The 13,406-nt window shown below is 52.9% G+C and overlaps 1 protein-coding gene across 2 annotated transcripts in view; it reads left to right on the top strand.

Annotated features, from left to right (window-relative positions):
• The window catches only part of ZNF362 (zinc finger protein 362), a 35,722-nt gene that overhangs the window by 10,587 nt on the left and 11,729 nt on the right, over positions 1 to 13,406 (top strand). The window contains exons 2-6 of one of the 2 annotated variants that reach the window (XM_060018748.2): positions 2,711 to 2,836; positions 7,938 to 8,001; positions 8,145 to 8,391; positions 11,544 to 11,865; positions 12,599 to 12,823. In XM_060018748.2, coding sequence (XP_059874731.1) covers positions 2,799 to 2,836; positions 7,938 to 8,001; positions 8,145 to 8,391; positions 11,544 to 11,865; positions 12,599 to 12,823 — 896 coding nt within the window. In that variant the 5' untranslated portion in view covers positions 2,711 to 2,798. The remainder of the gene's footprint in view (positions 1 to 2,710; positions 2,837 to 7,937; positions 8,002 to 8,144; positions 8,392 to 11,543; positions 11,866 to 12,598; positions 12,824 to 13,406) is intronic. The other variant, XM_060018757.2, reaches the window with a different exon arrangement.

Below are 13,406 nucleotides of genomic sequence, written 5' to 3' on the forward strand. Positions count from 1 at the left end.
TGAGTTCAAATCGTATACACACTGCTTGACTTTGGGCAAGTTACCTAATTTCTCTGTGCCTCAGTTCCGTGTAAGGTTGATATGAATGTTAAATGAGTCATTGCAATGCCAGTAAACATTGGCTATTATCAACGACTGTAGACTATCACTGTGTAACATGATTTACAGAGCCATCCCCCTGTTGTTTAAAATTTTGGCTGTTCCAGGTTTCTGCTACTGTAAAAAACCCACTGAAGCAAACAGCTTTGTGCATAAAACTTTGTCTATATTTGGGGTATTTCCTAGGGACAGATGACCAAGAATAGGATCGCTAGGCCAGGAAGTCTGAAAATTTTTACAGAGCTCATGCAACGTTATTGCCAGATTGTTTTCGGAAATGTTTGTTCCAGTTTACACTCCCAGAAATAATGCATGGGAGTGCCATTTCACCATACCCTCACCAGCATTGAGTATTATCATTTTCTTATTGGGAAGAAAATGGGAAGCAGAACCATTTTCTGTGTTTATTAGCTGTTAACAACTTTTTTGGTCTGCTAGTCTCTACAGCACACAGCCTCTTCTCAGATCAATTAAGAAGATAGGGCTTAGATACAGAAAATAGGGAAGAATATAACACAGGGGACAACGTAGTGCCAGAGTGGCGGGAGGGGACTCAGGAGGGGGAGGGGACTTTCCTCTATCTAGGCCATGACACTTTCAGTTCCTTCTACCTAGACTATTCATTCATTCAAACATTTATCAGGTACTTTTTGGCTTAAAGGTAAATGACTCAGCCTTGATTGTGCCCTGACAGACAGCATGGACGAGAAAACAGGCAGAAAATGGACTGCCAAGGGTCTGATGATGAACATGCAGGGCACAAAGGGAGCAGAGAGGAGAGGCACCCAACATAGCATAGCAGTCCTGGAAGGCTTCCAGGAGGAAGTGGCCTGTAAACTGGGGCCTGAGGAATAAGTTGTAGTTAACCAGTGAAATGGGGAGGCAGAGGGTTCCAGGGAGAGGTGAGGAAGTGAGAAGGGAAGTGGAGCAGTGGGGGAGCGCTCGGTCTGGCTGGGCAGAGTGGAAGGCAGAAATAAACACTGAGGCCAAAGAGGTCGGCAAGGGCCAGGCATGGAAGGCCTAAGGAATCCAGACCTTGTCTGGAGGGAAGGAGGGAGCCATCAAAGGTTTTCAGTAGGGGAATGTTGTGATCTGATTTGTATTTTAGAAATATCACAGTGACTGCAGTAGGAGAATGGAATGGGTCGTGTGGGTAGAGGTGAGGGACCCTGGGAGGAGGCTCTTGGAATAGCTGAGGCCAGAGCAGAAAGGGGCCCGGACCAGGGCAGGGAAGGTGTGGAGATAATCCCTGTGGAACCCTGACCGGCTTCAAAGTGCCAATGGAATTTCACCTCAGCCAGACAGCCCTTGCGGACATCTGCCATGACCCACCAGGTCATGTGTGCCTGGAGGATGGGTGGCATGCGACGGTCAGTTGAGTGCCCACCATCCCTGACCCTGATCCCCCCTGCTCCTCCCTGCCTCCAGACCCTCCATCTGTTACCCCCGCCCCCTTGGCTACCAACGACTTTCTCTTTTTTTAAGAAGAAATTTATTGTTTTCATTATAAAAGCAACAACAACATTGCAGAGTAGCTGGAAATTAGAGAAACGAAGACAAAAAACCAGATCAGCCCCAGCCGCCTCCCCTAGCGCTCCCAGCCTCCCTCTGGGCGTGGTTCCCTGCAGCTTTTTCTGACGCAGGTTTTTATTTTTGCCTCCTTGTAATCATAGTATCCGGACAGTTTTGGGTCCTGCTCTCTCCCATTTGCTTTGTTGGGAGCTAGTTCCCCTGTGGCCATGGGGTCTGGGCAGATCTCATTTTTTAATGTCTCTGGGCTGGCCTGGGGATGGGGTAGGTGGGACAGAAGTTGCTGTCCTGCAGCGGGCAAGGTTAATCACATTCCCCCTTGGGCTGTCCATTTTCTTTTGTGTCTGTTTGTCTAGGCCTGAACCTCCCCAGGTGGCAGGGCCTGGCACCTGGTGTGCCCCTTCCTCAGTGCCCCTGCCCCTTCTGCCCCTTGGTGGAGCTTGCTAGGTTGGCCTCAGAGGCCACCGTCCTGGGAAAGGGTGATGGATAGACCTGGTTTCCAATCCAGACTCAGTTCTGTGACCTCAGGCAAGTTACTTAACCTCTCTGGACCTCAGTTTCCTCATATGTATAATGGGTCTATTGCAACAATAAAATAACGGCTGTAAAATGCCCTGCTACCACCATTCCTGGCCTATTTTAGGTGTTCGGGAAAAGGTAGTCGGTATTATTGTGCTTTTTCATTCTACAAAGAGTTTCTGAAACCCCCTCGGACTAGATGCTGGAATGGCAGAGGTGAATGAGCACCACTTCTACCTGTGAAGACCTCACAGTCTGGTGGGCAAGTCACCCAGGGAAACATGACCGCACCAGGGTGTGATCAGCCTGTAGTGCTTCACCAGATCTGGGTGGCATCCTAACTCCATCACTTGCTAGCTGTGTGACTTTGGGCAAGTTGGTCAACCTCTCTGAGCTGCAGTTTCCTCTTCTGTTAAATGTACGTCTCACAGGGCCATTGGGAAAATTCAGTGACATGATGCGTGTAACATACTCAGCATAGTGCCTGGCAAGTAGTAGGTGCTGAAACCAGTGGTAGCTGCCATTTATTATTATTATTGTTATTGTTATTCCCATATACAAGGTGCTGTTGGGAACACAGAGGAAGTGACTGACTGGGGGTTCAGGGAAAGCTCCGTAGAAGAGGGAACACTTGAGCTGGGTCTTGAAGGATGAGTAGAAGTTCACCAAGTGGGAAAGGACACTCTAGGTAAGGAGCCTGTGATTCCAGGTTGAAATCTGTCAATGAGGGGTTTGTTCTTTGGGGGAATAAGGCAATTGTGTTCATCCCAACTTCCCCGAGTGCCCCTCACTGCCTCCTTCCGGGTCTGCCTGGGGGCTGTGTGCGCTCACCCTCCTGTAATAGCATCCACCTGTGACTCTGTCCTGGTGGCTGTGGGGTCCTGCCCATGGGAGTTGCCATGTCCCCATCTGTCCATGTTTGGGACCACAGATCTGGCCTGTCGGAGTTTGGTGCTGTCTGTCTGCATGTTCCTGTGACTCTGTCTGTCTGCGTCGGTGTCCAGAGGACCTCCTGGGCCACACCTTGGAGGGCAACCTGCATGCTTCCTTGGCCTCCAGCTCTAACCAAATAGCCAGGCCTCCTTGGTCACCCTTTTCCCTGGCCCAGGGTAGCCCCCGCCTCTCATCTCCGTTCCATTCCCTGGGGGCCTTCGACCAGTTCCCTCTCACTGCCTCCTCTCCTGGCTTCTCCAGGCCCGCCTACACTCAGCAGTCAGAGGGGCCTTTCTAAACCACAGATTCTGTCCCGTCACCTACTGCTTCAAGTTCAGACTCCAGGCCTCAGATTCTGGAACCGCCTTTCTAGGTCTGACCCTGGCCGTTGGCTCGAGCCTCATGTCCTGTCTCCCGGTCTACACTGATCGCTTTAGCTCGCCTCATGCACTGTGTTGCTTCTCACCCCTGGGCCTTTACGCAGGCTGCTGCTTTTGCCAGGAATGCTCCCCACTCCTTCTTTGCCCGGCTAACTCCCACTCATCCTTTAAGACCTAAAGCACGTATCACCTCCGCTGGGAAGTCCTCCCTGATCCTTTCTTTCCATCCTGTGCTCTGGGCTGCTCATCCCTGACTTGGGGGGCAAGAGCAAGTGACTTGCCCAAGATCACACAGCTGGTGTTTTGGAGCCAAGATTTGAACCTGGGTGCACTGGGCTCCAAATAAAGCAGGTTGTTCCGTGGTCCAGGTGAGCGGATAGTAGCTAGGACTTGTGAAGATGATGGAGTGGATTAGAGAGAGAGTTTGGAAATGGAATCCCGAAGACGTGGCTGCTGGTGTATCTGAGCTGGGAGGGGAGGGAGGGGACGTGCTGTGGATGAGTGTCCGTGGCAGGAGCGTCTGGGCAGATGGCGATGCCCCGCTCAGAGGGGATCGCTAGAGAAGTACATATCCTAGGGGAAGACCAAGTCCAGCTCAGACCTGCTGAGTCTGAGCAGCCCGTGAGTGGTCAGGGAGGTAACTGGAAGGTGGGCCTGGAGCTCCAGGGGGCAGCCTGGTCTGGGGGTGGAGACCGGGGGGTTGGCTGGTATTTAAAGTCCTAGAGTGGATGGGCCACCCAAGGACTGAGGCTAGTGGAAGAGAGGAGCTCCCGCCCACCCTGAGGAGCCCAGGCTATGTGGGGTGGGAGCTGGGAAAGAGACTGAGAAGATGAGGAACCCAGGGCTCACGGCACCCAGGTCTTCTCAAAGGGCCCAGGTGGCCGGGAGGCCCTGAAGGACGGGACTGGAAGGTAGCCCTTCGGCTTTGACTGCATGGAGGTCCCTGGTGGCATGTGGCAGGCCTCACAGGCAAAAGTTCTTTTTTTGCAGAAGCTTGCGGGTCACGTGTCTGCTTCCTTCCTTAGCTCAGGGCTCCCAGAGGGCAGGGCTCTTCTCTTTGCCTTCGGTTCCCCAGCACCGGTCCCCCGTTTGGCCCAGAGGATGTATCCAGAACGAATGGATGGGCAGGTGGGTGGGTGGGCGGCTCTAGGAGGTGTTTCATTCATTGACCCATCCAACCTTTTTCACCTTTTAGAGCGAGAAAAACAAAATGACACCTTGCTCGCCCTACTGCAAGGATCAGGGCTGTGAGTCTCGAGGCTCAAAGCACAGTCTTGGCTTCTGTCTGGGGCATGAAGCCCAGTCTGCATGGCCTCCCCAGCCTCCAGGGGATGGGGTAGGTGGGACACTCAGCCCAGCCAGCCTGGCTCCTCTGCCCCAGGCGCTGTCCTCAGGCTCCTCCCTCCAACCGCGGTCCTCCAAGCTTCAGGCCCCCTGGCTTGCACACTGCCTGAGGCCTCCTCACCAGCAGCATTCAAGGCCCTGCTGGCTGGCCTGTCCCTCACCACTCTCCAGCTCTCTTTGGTGTCAGTGGGTGGCTGCCCACTGTCCCAAACCTGCCTTGTACTTTCATACCTCCATGTCTGCTCAAACTGTTGCCTCTGCCTGGATGCCCTTCTGCCTTGTCCATCTGTCCTAAACAGACACTGACCAGTCTCTCTCCTGCTTAAAATCTCTCCCTCAACACAAGGTCTGCGTGGCTTAGCCCGGCCCCGGCCACCCTGTCACGCGAGTCCCAGGGCTGCACAGGTGCACACCTACCTAGAAGGCTTGTTGGGGGGCTCACGTGAGATGCTCTTGATGCACACCTGGCAATGTGCCTGACACTCAGTAAGGGCTCAGCAGACGCCCCCCCCTGCCCCCCCCGCCTTCCCTGCGCTGACACAGGGTAGATGTACACCAGTACCTGGGTCACTGAGCAAATCATTAAGTAACTTAAGCCCAGCCAGAGAAGGACACAGAGAGATGAAGCAGAGGCTGTGTGGATTAGATTACGTGACCCAGGGCAGACCCTTCCCCTCTGTGTGCCTGCTTCCCCAACCAGGGTTAGGGGTGGTCCCTGGCTGACCAGGGGCCTGATAAGTGGCAGAGAGGATGCTCTATCCCGGCTATGGGACCCCATACCTCCCTGACCAGGGTGGAGTTTGGGGAAGCCTTGACTTGGCATTGAACTGAAGGGGAGGAGAGGACAGCTCCCCCAGAACTGTCTGAGGAACAGTCGGGTACAGTGGGCAGAATCCTGGGCCAGGGCAGGAATGAAGCAGAGTGGCCTGTTTCAATCCCATTTTACAGATGAGGAAAACGGAGGCTCAGAGAGCCGATGCCCAACACTGCAGCACAGCGCTCCCTCCTGTTTCCCCATCCATGTGGCCAGGAGCAAGTGCTTCCCCCCTGGTGCCCTACCTTCTTCCTCTGTGAAATGGGGGTGAAGATTTTCCCTGCTTCCTGGGGCCCTGGTGAGAATGCTGCTGGATACTGAGGGCTTTGTACACTGTCAGCAGTGCTAGATAACTGTGTGGGACTGTCTTTAAAATAATTCTGATTATTTATTTCTTCATTTATTCATTCTGTCACACAACTCATGTTGTTGATCACCTTCTGGGCCTGGGTGCCGGGGATGCCAAGCTGGACGAGACAGATGTATCCAATTCCCAGGCCTCTCTGAGGCAGCTCCCCAGCTCGTCTTCCCCTCAGCCCTGGAGCCTCCTCACCCTGGCATTAGAGCTCAGACCCCTTCACGTTTTCCCCAGTGGACAACAGCAAGGGAGGGACAGGTCTGAGGCTGCTGGGTGGATGGGCAGTGGGTGCTGTGCCATCCTAAGACAGGACATATTCACAATCCTACAGTCAGCATGCTTTGTCGTTCCCCCTGAACAGCTAAGGGACTGGTGAGCCGGACTTTGGAGTCAGGCAGATGAGAATGGGAATCTCAGCTCTCTGCTTACTTGCTGTGTGACCTTGACCAAGTCACTCCACCTCTCTGAACTGCAGTTTCCTTAGTAGTAAAAAGGGGATGATAAGAGTACCTCCCTCTTGGTGTCAGTATGCCTGGCACAAGGTGGGTACTTAGTAAATGGCAGCCTTCTCACTATTTTTATTGTGTTGAGGTCCTTCTTTGAAAGGAGAAGTTCCAGGGATCTGGAGCAGTCAGGGAGAACTCCAGGCAGGAAGTGCTTCTGGTATTGGGTTGTGAAGGATGGGCAGGGTTGGACGGGTGGAGAGAAGGGCAGCTTGGTCTCTGTGGGTGGCGGGAGAAGGAGGGCTTTTAGAGCTGCCCCAGCCACCCAGAGGAGGATACTCTTGAGTGTTCTGATTAGGTTGTATCCTTATTGAGGGCTTTTTCCTGAAACCCTCTGCCTGCGATTCCAGTAGGGGCTTCTCCCACTTGTAGGGCCAGGAAAAAAGGTTAAAGGCACTTCATTTCAGCCTTGCCTATCATAAGAAACAGTTGCATTTAAGCAACCAATACCAGTAGGTATTTAGTTATAGTAATTTCTGTAAGAGAGAGATAAATAAGAGAAATCTGATAGGGAGCAAGACTTAATGGAATGCCTCTGTCCAGCATGGTCCCTATAAGTCACTTCTTGACTTACTCTAGGGTCACAGAAAGACTTGAACCCTATGGAAGACAAAGATAGCTTTGAAGGCCCACCCTTCTTACTGCCCTGGTTGAAAAGCCCTTTTAACTGCACAGGAACTTGCCAGAGGTGAGGGCCACCAGATGGATTTTCACATACTTCTACTGAAGAGCCCCAAACTGCCCTAGCCTCAGGCCTCCTCAACGCCCTCCTTAAGCACAGTGTTCCGACACATCCTTGTAGGGAAAATGTTTGTTTCTGGCCATGCTTGTTTCTTGAGGATAACTTTCCAGAGGTACGGTTTCTTTGGTCAAAAGGCAATACTGTAATCATCTGGGTTCCCGTAAATCATCCTGCCAAATTGCCCTTCAGAAAGGCTGTATCTGATGACCCAAGTTGCCCCCTGTGTTTTAATGGGGCCAGGGGTCAGAGGGCAGGGATCAGGGAGGGGCAGTTGCCTCTGCTCTGTGGCGATTTACAAAGTTGCCCTAGGACCTCTCAGTTTGTCTCTGGACAGCAGGTTTCTGTGTGGAATCCATAGGGTTGGCTCTGCAGCCCAGGGCCCTTGGGCGGGGGAATAGGGATTGGTTTGCGAGCATCACGGTGATGGGAGCTGGGTGGGATGGGGGGGGCGGGGGGGAGGAGCTGGGAGTACTCTGTTTTGGATATGACCTTTGCTCTCTGGGGCCCACCGTGGGACACCTGAATCCCAGACTTTTCAGCCTGGAGATGTGGTTCTCTGGGCCTGGTAGGAGGCCTGCTCCGCTGCGAGGTGAGGGTCCCACGGGGGCAGGGATCCCAGACACTGGCCCAGATTGAGTGGGTGTAGCTGATGGGGGCTCGCCCCTGGCCGGTGGGGAGGGCCCTCTTCCCTGTGACAGTCGCTCTCTCCCCGCAGGATGGCCGAGCCTCGATTTAACAACCCCTACTTCTGGCCCCCTCCTCCAACCATGCCCAGCCAGGTAAGACGGAGCGTCGCCCCTCCCGCCACCCTCCCCGTCTCGGAGCTGCTTTGATTTGCCCCGGGCTTTGGCTGCGGGGTGAGGGGTTCGCGGGTGGCCCGGCGGCCCAAGCCCCTTCAGTACCTCTCCTCTCCCGCCCGCAGCTGGACAACCTGGTCCTGATTAACAAGATCAAGGAGCAGCTGATGGCGGAGAAGATCCGGCCGCCTCACCTGCCGCCCACGTCGGCCTCGTCGCAGCAGCCGCTCCTCGTGCCGCCGGCGCCGGCCGACAGCAGCCAGGCCGTCATGTCGCTGCCCAAGCTGCAGCAGGTGCCGGGGCTGCACCCGCAGGCCGTGCCGCAGCCTGACGTGGCGCTGCACGCGCGGCCGGCCACCAGCACGGTCACAGGTACCGCGGGGCCGGGTCGGGGGTACTGGTGAGGGCTGGGCGGAGACTACCTGGGAGGGGCGTGGCCAGGATACCCTGCCGCTGGGCGGGGCGGGGCGGGCCGGCAGGGCCTGGGGCGGGGGTGGAGCTTCCAGATTTCCTTCCGTCCTGTACCCTGACGTAGCGCCCAGCTAAGCCACCTGGATGGGACGAGGTTGGGTCACTGCCCGTCGGGGGATCACCAAGGAAGCCAAATCCACGTAGCTATTTCAGGAATCCAGGAGAGCCCTAACCAGACTTGGGGGGTGAGGGGTGAGGGAAGACTTCCTTGGAGGAGTCCCTATGCAAGGAAGGGTTGGTGGTTGACTAGGGACATGGAGCAGGAGGAGGAAATAACATGTGCAGAGCGAGTAGAAAGCAAGAGTAGGACAGTGTCCGGGTAGGGAAGATCAAAAGATGATGATAACAGTCATAATACGGCAGTTAACTCCAGGTGAGCACCTGTATATGTTCACCAGTATTCATGTTATTACTCCCAGCCGTTCTGTGAGGTGGCTACTGTTAGGTTGACTTAAAGAAACAGTTGCATGTGGTTCACCCTAACGTTTCCATTGAACCCATGAGCAAACTGAGGCCCAGTTTCACAGCCAGTAAGAGGCAGAGGCAGGCAGTGTGGTTCCAGAGCCCATGTGTGAACCCTTTTGCTCTACTGGTTCTGCTGAGGCTGGAAAAGAAGCAGGCACCAGACTGGGAAGGGCCCTGGGGGCCACTTGTGCAGCTTGGATTTCACCCTCGGGCAGTGGGAGCGTGGAAGGTTTTTAAGTAGGCAAGGGAAATGCTCAGATTTGGGTGAGAAAGCTGGGACTGGCTATAAGGTGGAGACTGGCTCGGTGGCAGGGAGAGCTGCAGGAGAGGGTGGTGGCCTGGACAAGGCAGCCGCAGAGGGATGGAGAGAAGGGGACAGATGTGAGGTGTGTTGAGGAGGGAGAGTGGACAGGGCTTGGTGCTGGGCTGGGTGTAGGGGTGAAGAGTGGGAGGGGGCAAGGGAGACTCCCAGTCACTGCCAGTGAGATGGAGTCATAGGAGGGGGAGCGGGGTGGGGGAAAGATGTGAGCCCAGTCTTGGATAGATTGAGGCTGGGGGCTGGGGGGACATGTGTCACGAGGCTGGGCTGCCTGGTGCCCACCTCAGAGCCTGGTGGACAGGCTTTCTCCAGTGGCAACTGTATCTGGGCTGTTGTTCCTCCTCTGGCTGGCCCCACCGCCAGCCAGATGCCTGTGCCTCTCTCCCCCTCTCCCTCCTGCCTCTCGGAGATGCCCAAGAGCCATGGGGCCCCGTGAGCCTCCCCCCAGGCCGCAGCCACCCTCTGCACATTCCCTCCTTATTATGACGTTATTAAATTTATTTTTTCATTATAAAAGTTATATTAAAAAAGTAATATAAGCATATTAAGGGAAATTTGGAAAAAAGAGAAACTAAGAAAAAAGAAAATCACTCATAATCCCCAGCTCATAACCCAGCAGCTTAGAGAGCCTTTTAGTCCATTTCCTTCCTTTTCCATCTTTTTTGTTTTGTTTTTTAATATTTGGGCGTGTTCTGATGAGCTTGTGGTAGGGCTGTACCCATGACTTGAACTCTCTTTTCCTACTCACCATTCTATCGTAAACATATTTAGTGCATTTTTTATTATAAAGGTAACTCGTAGTCATCATAGAAAATTTAGAAATTGCAGACAAGCTAAAAGGAGAAAAAAAAATTAACCCTCGTCCTACTGTTGTTAGCATTTTCATATGTTTTCTCTATAATTTATTTTATTTTATCCTTTAATCACAGATGTAAAAAATGGATGAATTCACCAGGTAAAAAATTCAAATAATATGGAAGCAGATAAAGTATGAATATCTCCTTTTACCAACAAATTCTTCTCCCTCCCCACAGGGAACCACAATTTATACACAGTTTACTTTGGTGTGTCTCTTCTCTGATCTATTCCTGTGCTTTCACACACAGCTACATTACCTGTATATACATGTGTAGTTTGGATGCGTGCTTTTTTAAATAGGTGGGTTCATACTGTGTGTGTGGTTGATTACTTTTTCACCTGGCAGCATGTTTTGGCATTCTCTCTACGTCACTGCACATCTATCTTGTTTTCATGGCTTCCCTGTTCTCCGTATTGAGGATGGACCACATCTCTTTACATAGCCCCTGCTGAGAATTGCAGGTTGTGTCCAGTTTTGTCTGATCACAGTTTTGTATGGAAGGTCCAAGTACGCAGATCTGTGTGCTCATGTGCAAATAAATATCTATGGGTGATTTCTAGAATTAGAATTGCTTCGTCAAAAGTTTTGTACCTTTGAAATTTTAATAAACTCTTGCCAAACCACCCTCCATTAAGGTGGATAAATGTACACTCCCAGCATGTATGACACACACACTGTTGCCAACTCTGGATATTATCTTTTTCAATGCACAAATTTTGGGTTTCTTTTTTTTAAAAAGCATAGTCTTAATCACGTGATAGATATCATTTTCATCTTTTTGTGTACTTTACCTGATGTTGTAAATGTTTCTAGTCCCCTCGTTTTTAAAAGAATAACTTTTATTACAGAAATTTTAAAAAAAGGAAAAAGTTCGTTGTCAAAGAATTAGAAAGTACAGTTAAGCCAAAAAAATTGTTTTAAAATTACTCCTAATTCTACCATCCATATCACATGTTGGTGCATCTCCATCTCCTACTTAACTTTTTCTGTGGCTTAAGATTTTCCTTTTTTTACAAACATAATCTCCTTTTTAATGGGCAGTTAATGTTCAGTAGAGGAGATTGATCACAATTTATTAAGCCCTTCCCTAATATTGCATACTGCAGTTGTCTCTAATTTTCGCTATTATAAATAACACAGTAGTGGACATCTTTGCGCCTCAGTTTTGTTTTTGTTTTTTTGGGGGGGGGATGATTTCCAAAGTGCCCCCGTTACAGATAATAGGACTCAGTTTAGTCCTTAGGTATCTAAGGAATCTTACACATACACAGTTCTCATTTGTACCCCTGAGTAATAATTTACAAAGGGAAGGGGAGGCTCAGAAAGGCTGGTGACCTGCCAGAGTCACACAGCTGGGTGGTGGGGACTGAGCCGGCCTCTGCAGCTGCCTCCACCCCCGTGTCTTCGCAGGTCTGGGGCTCTCCTCCCGGACCCCGGCTGTGAGCACATCTGAGTCGAGTGCGGGCACGGGTACCAGCACCCCATCCACACCCACCACCACCAGCCAGAGCCGCCTCATCGCCTCGTCCCCCACCCTCATCTCAGGGATCACCAGCCCCCCCCTCCTGGACTCCATCAAGACAATCCAGGGCCACGGCCTGCTTGGCCCCCCCAAGTCCGAGCGCGGCCGAAAAAAGATCAAAGCGGAGAATCCAGGGGGGCCGCCTGTCCTCGTAGTCCCCTACCCCATCCTGGCCTCGGGCGAGACTGCCAAGGAGGGCAAGACGTACAGGTGGGGGTCTCGGTGGGAGGGCATCCACCTCGGTGGGCTTGGGTTAGAGGCCAGTGCCTCGGGCTGCAGCAGGGGCCCATCAGTGGGGCACTGCAAAGAGGGGCCCCGGAGGCGGAGGGCGAGGGCTACGGTCCAGAGGGGCGGGGTCTCCTGGCTTACCCCGCCCACAACCCTTCAGAGGTGGTCTCTGTCTGGGGCCGCCCTCACCACAGCCTGGGATGTCGAGAGAGTCTGTTTCCTACACTCTTCAAGCAGTGTTCTGAACGCTCAACGTTTAGAATCATCTGGAGAACTTTCCAAAAATGCCAGTGCTGGGGCGCACCCCCAGAAGTTCCGATTTAACTTGCTGGGGGGAGACATGCGGAGGCCCCCAGGTCAGGCTTTCTTGAAAGCTCCCCAGAAGATTCTGAAGTACAGCCAGGGTGGAGAACCTCTCACCAGGAGTGCTGGAGCCCCTCCCCCAGAACCATGAGTCACTAGCCTCTCTTCCCTGTGAGGTGTAAGCCTGCTCCCCAGCCTGCTGTAAATCTGTCTCCAGGGGGAGGACCTTTGGCCTCCAGGTTGGAGGGTGCCCAGGCTGGGGGCCTGCCCGTGCCCCCTGGACCCTCCCAGGAGAGCTCTGTCCCTGGTGCAAGGTCTCTCTGACGTAGAAGGTCTCCCCTGAGATGTCCAGGCACTGGGCTGGGGGTGGGGGCGGGAATCTTCCTGGTATGAACCTGCCTCTTGCCCACAGGTGTAAGGTATGCCCGCTGACCTTTTTCACCAAGTCTGAGATGCAGATCCACTCCAAGTCGCACACAGAGGCCAAGCCCCACAAGTGCCCGCACTGCTCCAAATCCTTTGCCAACGCCTCCTACCTGGCCCAGCACCTGCGCATTCACCTGGGCGTCAAGCCCTACCACTGCTCCTACTGTGATAAGTCCTTCCGACAGCTCTCCCACCTCCAACAGCATACCAGGTGAGTGGCCAGCCTCGTGCTGCCCCGATGCAGCCAGTTTTAGCTCAGCACCTGCACCTGGTGCATGGACCTGGTGCAAGGAGGGACAAGGACCTTCTCTAGGTGTCCGTTGCCCTCAGGGTCAAGAGCAAACTGTTTTGCTTGTCATTCGAGGCCTTTTATGATATGGCCTTTGTGGACATCACTTCCCACTGTTGCTCACCTGTAAGGTCTTTGCACGTGCTGTGTCCTTTACCTGAAACATCCTCCCCCTCCTTTATCCTGTTTTTCTGGCCCTCTCCTATCTATCTCTCAGTAAAGCTTCCTCCAGGAAGTCCTCCCTGGCCCCCCTGAGCTGGCTCCACAGGCCCTGGGCTTCCCCATCCCAGCAGGGGTAGACTGTCTTCTACTTGCCTGGTTATTTGCCCACCACCCCCAACATATTGAGGGTTCTTGAAGGCGAGGGCTTGGTCTCCTCCGTGTCCACATCCCCAGTGGGTGGCACATAATAAACATTGAGGCATATGTTTAATATTTGTGGAATAAATAGAACTGGCTTTTACAGGGCATATGATTCATCCATTTAACAAGTATGTACAAGAGG

Source organism: Delphinus delphis, chromosome 1 (genome assembly GCF_949987515.2).
Source record: "Delphinus delphis chromosome 1, mDelDel1.2, whole genome shotgun sequence".
NCBI classification, from domain to species: domain Eukaryota; kingdom Metazoa; phylum Chordata; class Mammalia; order Artiodactyla; family Delphinidae; genus Delphinus; species Delphinus delphis.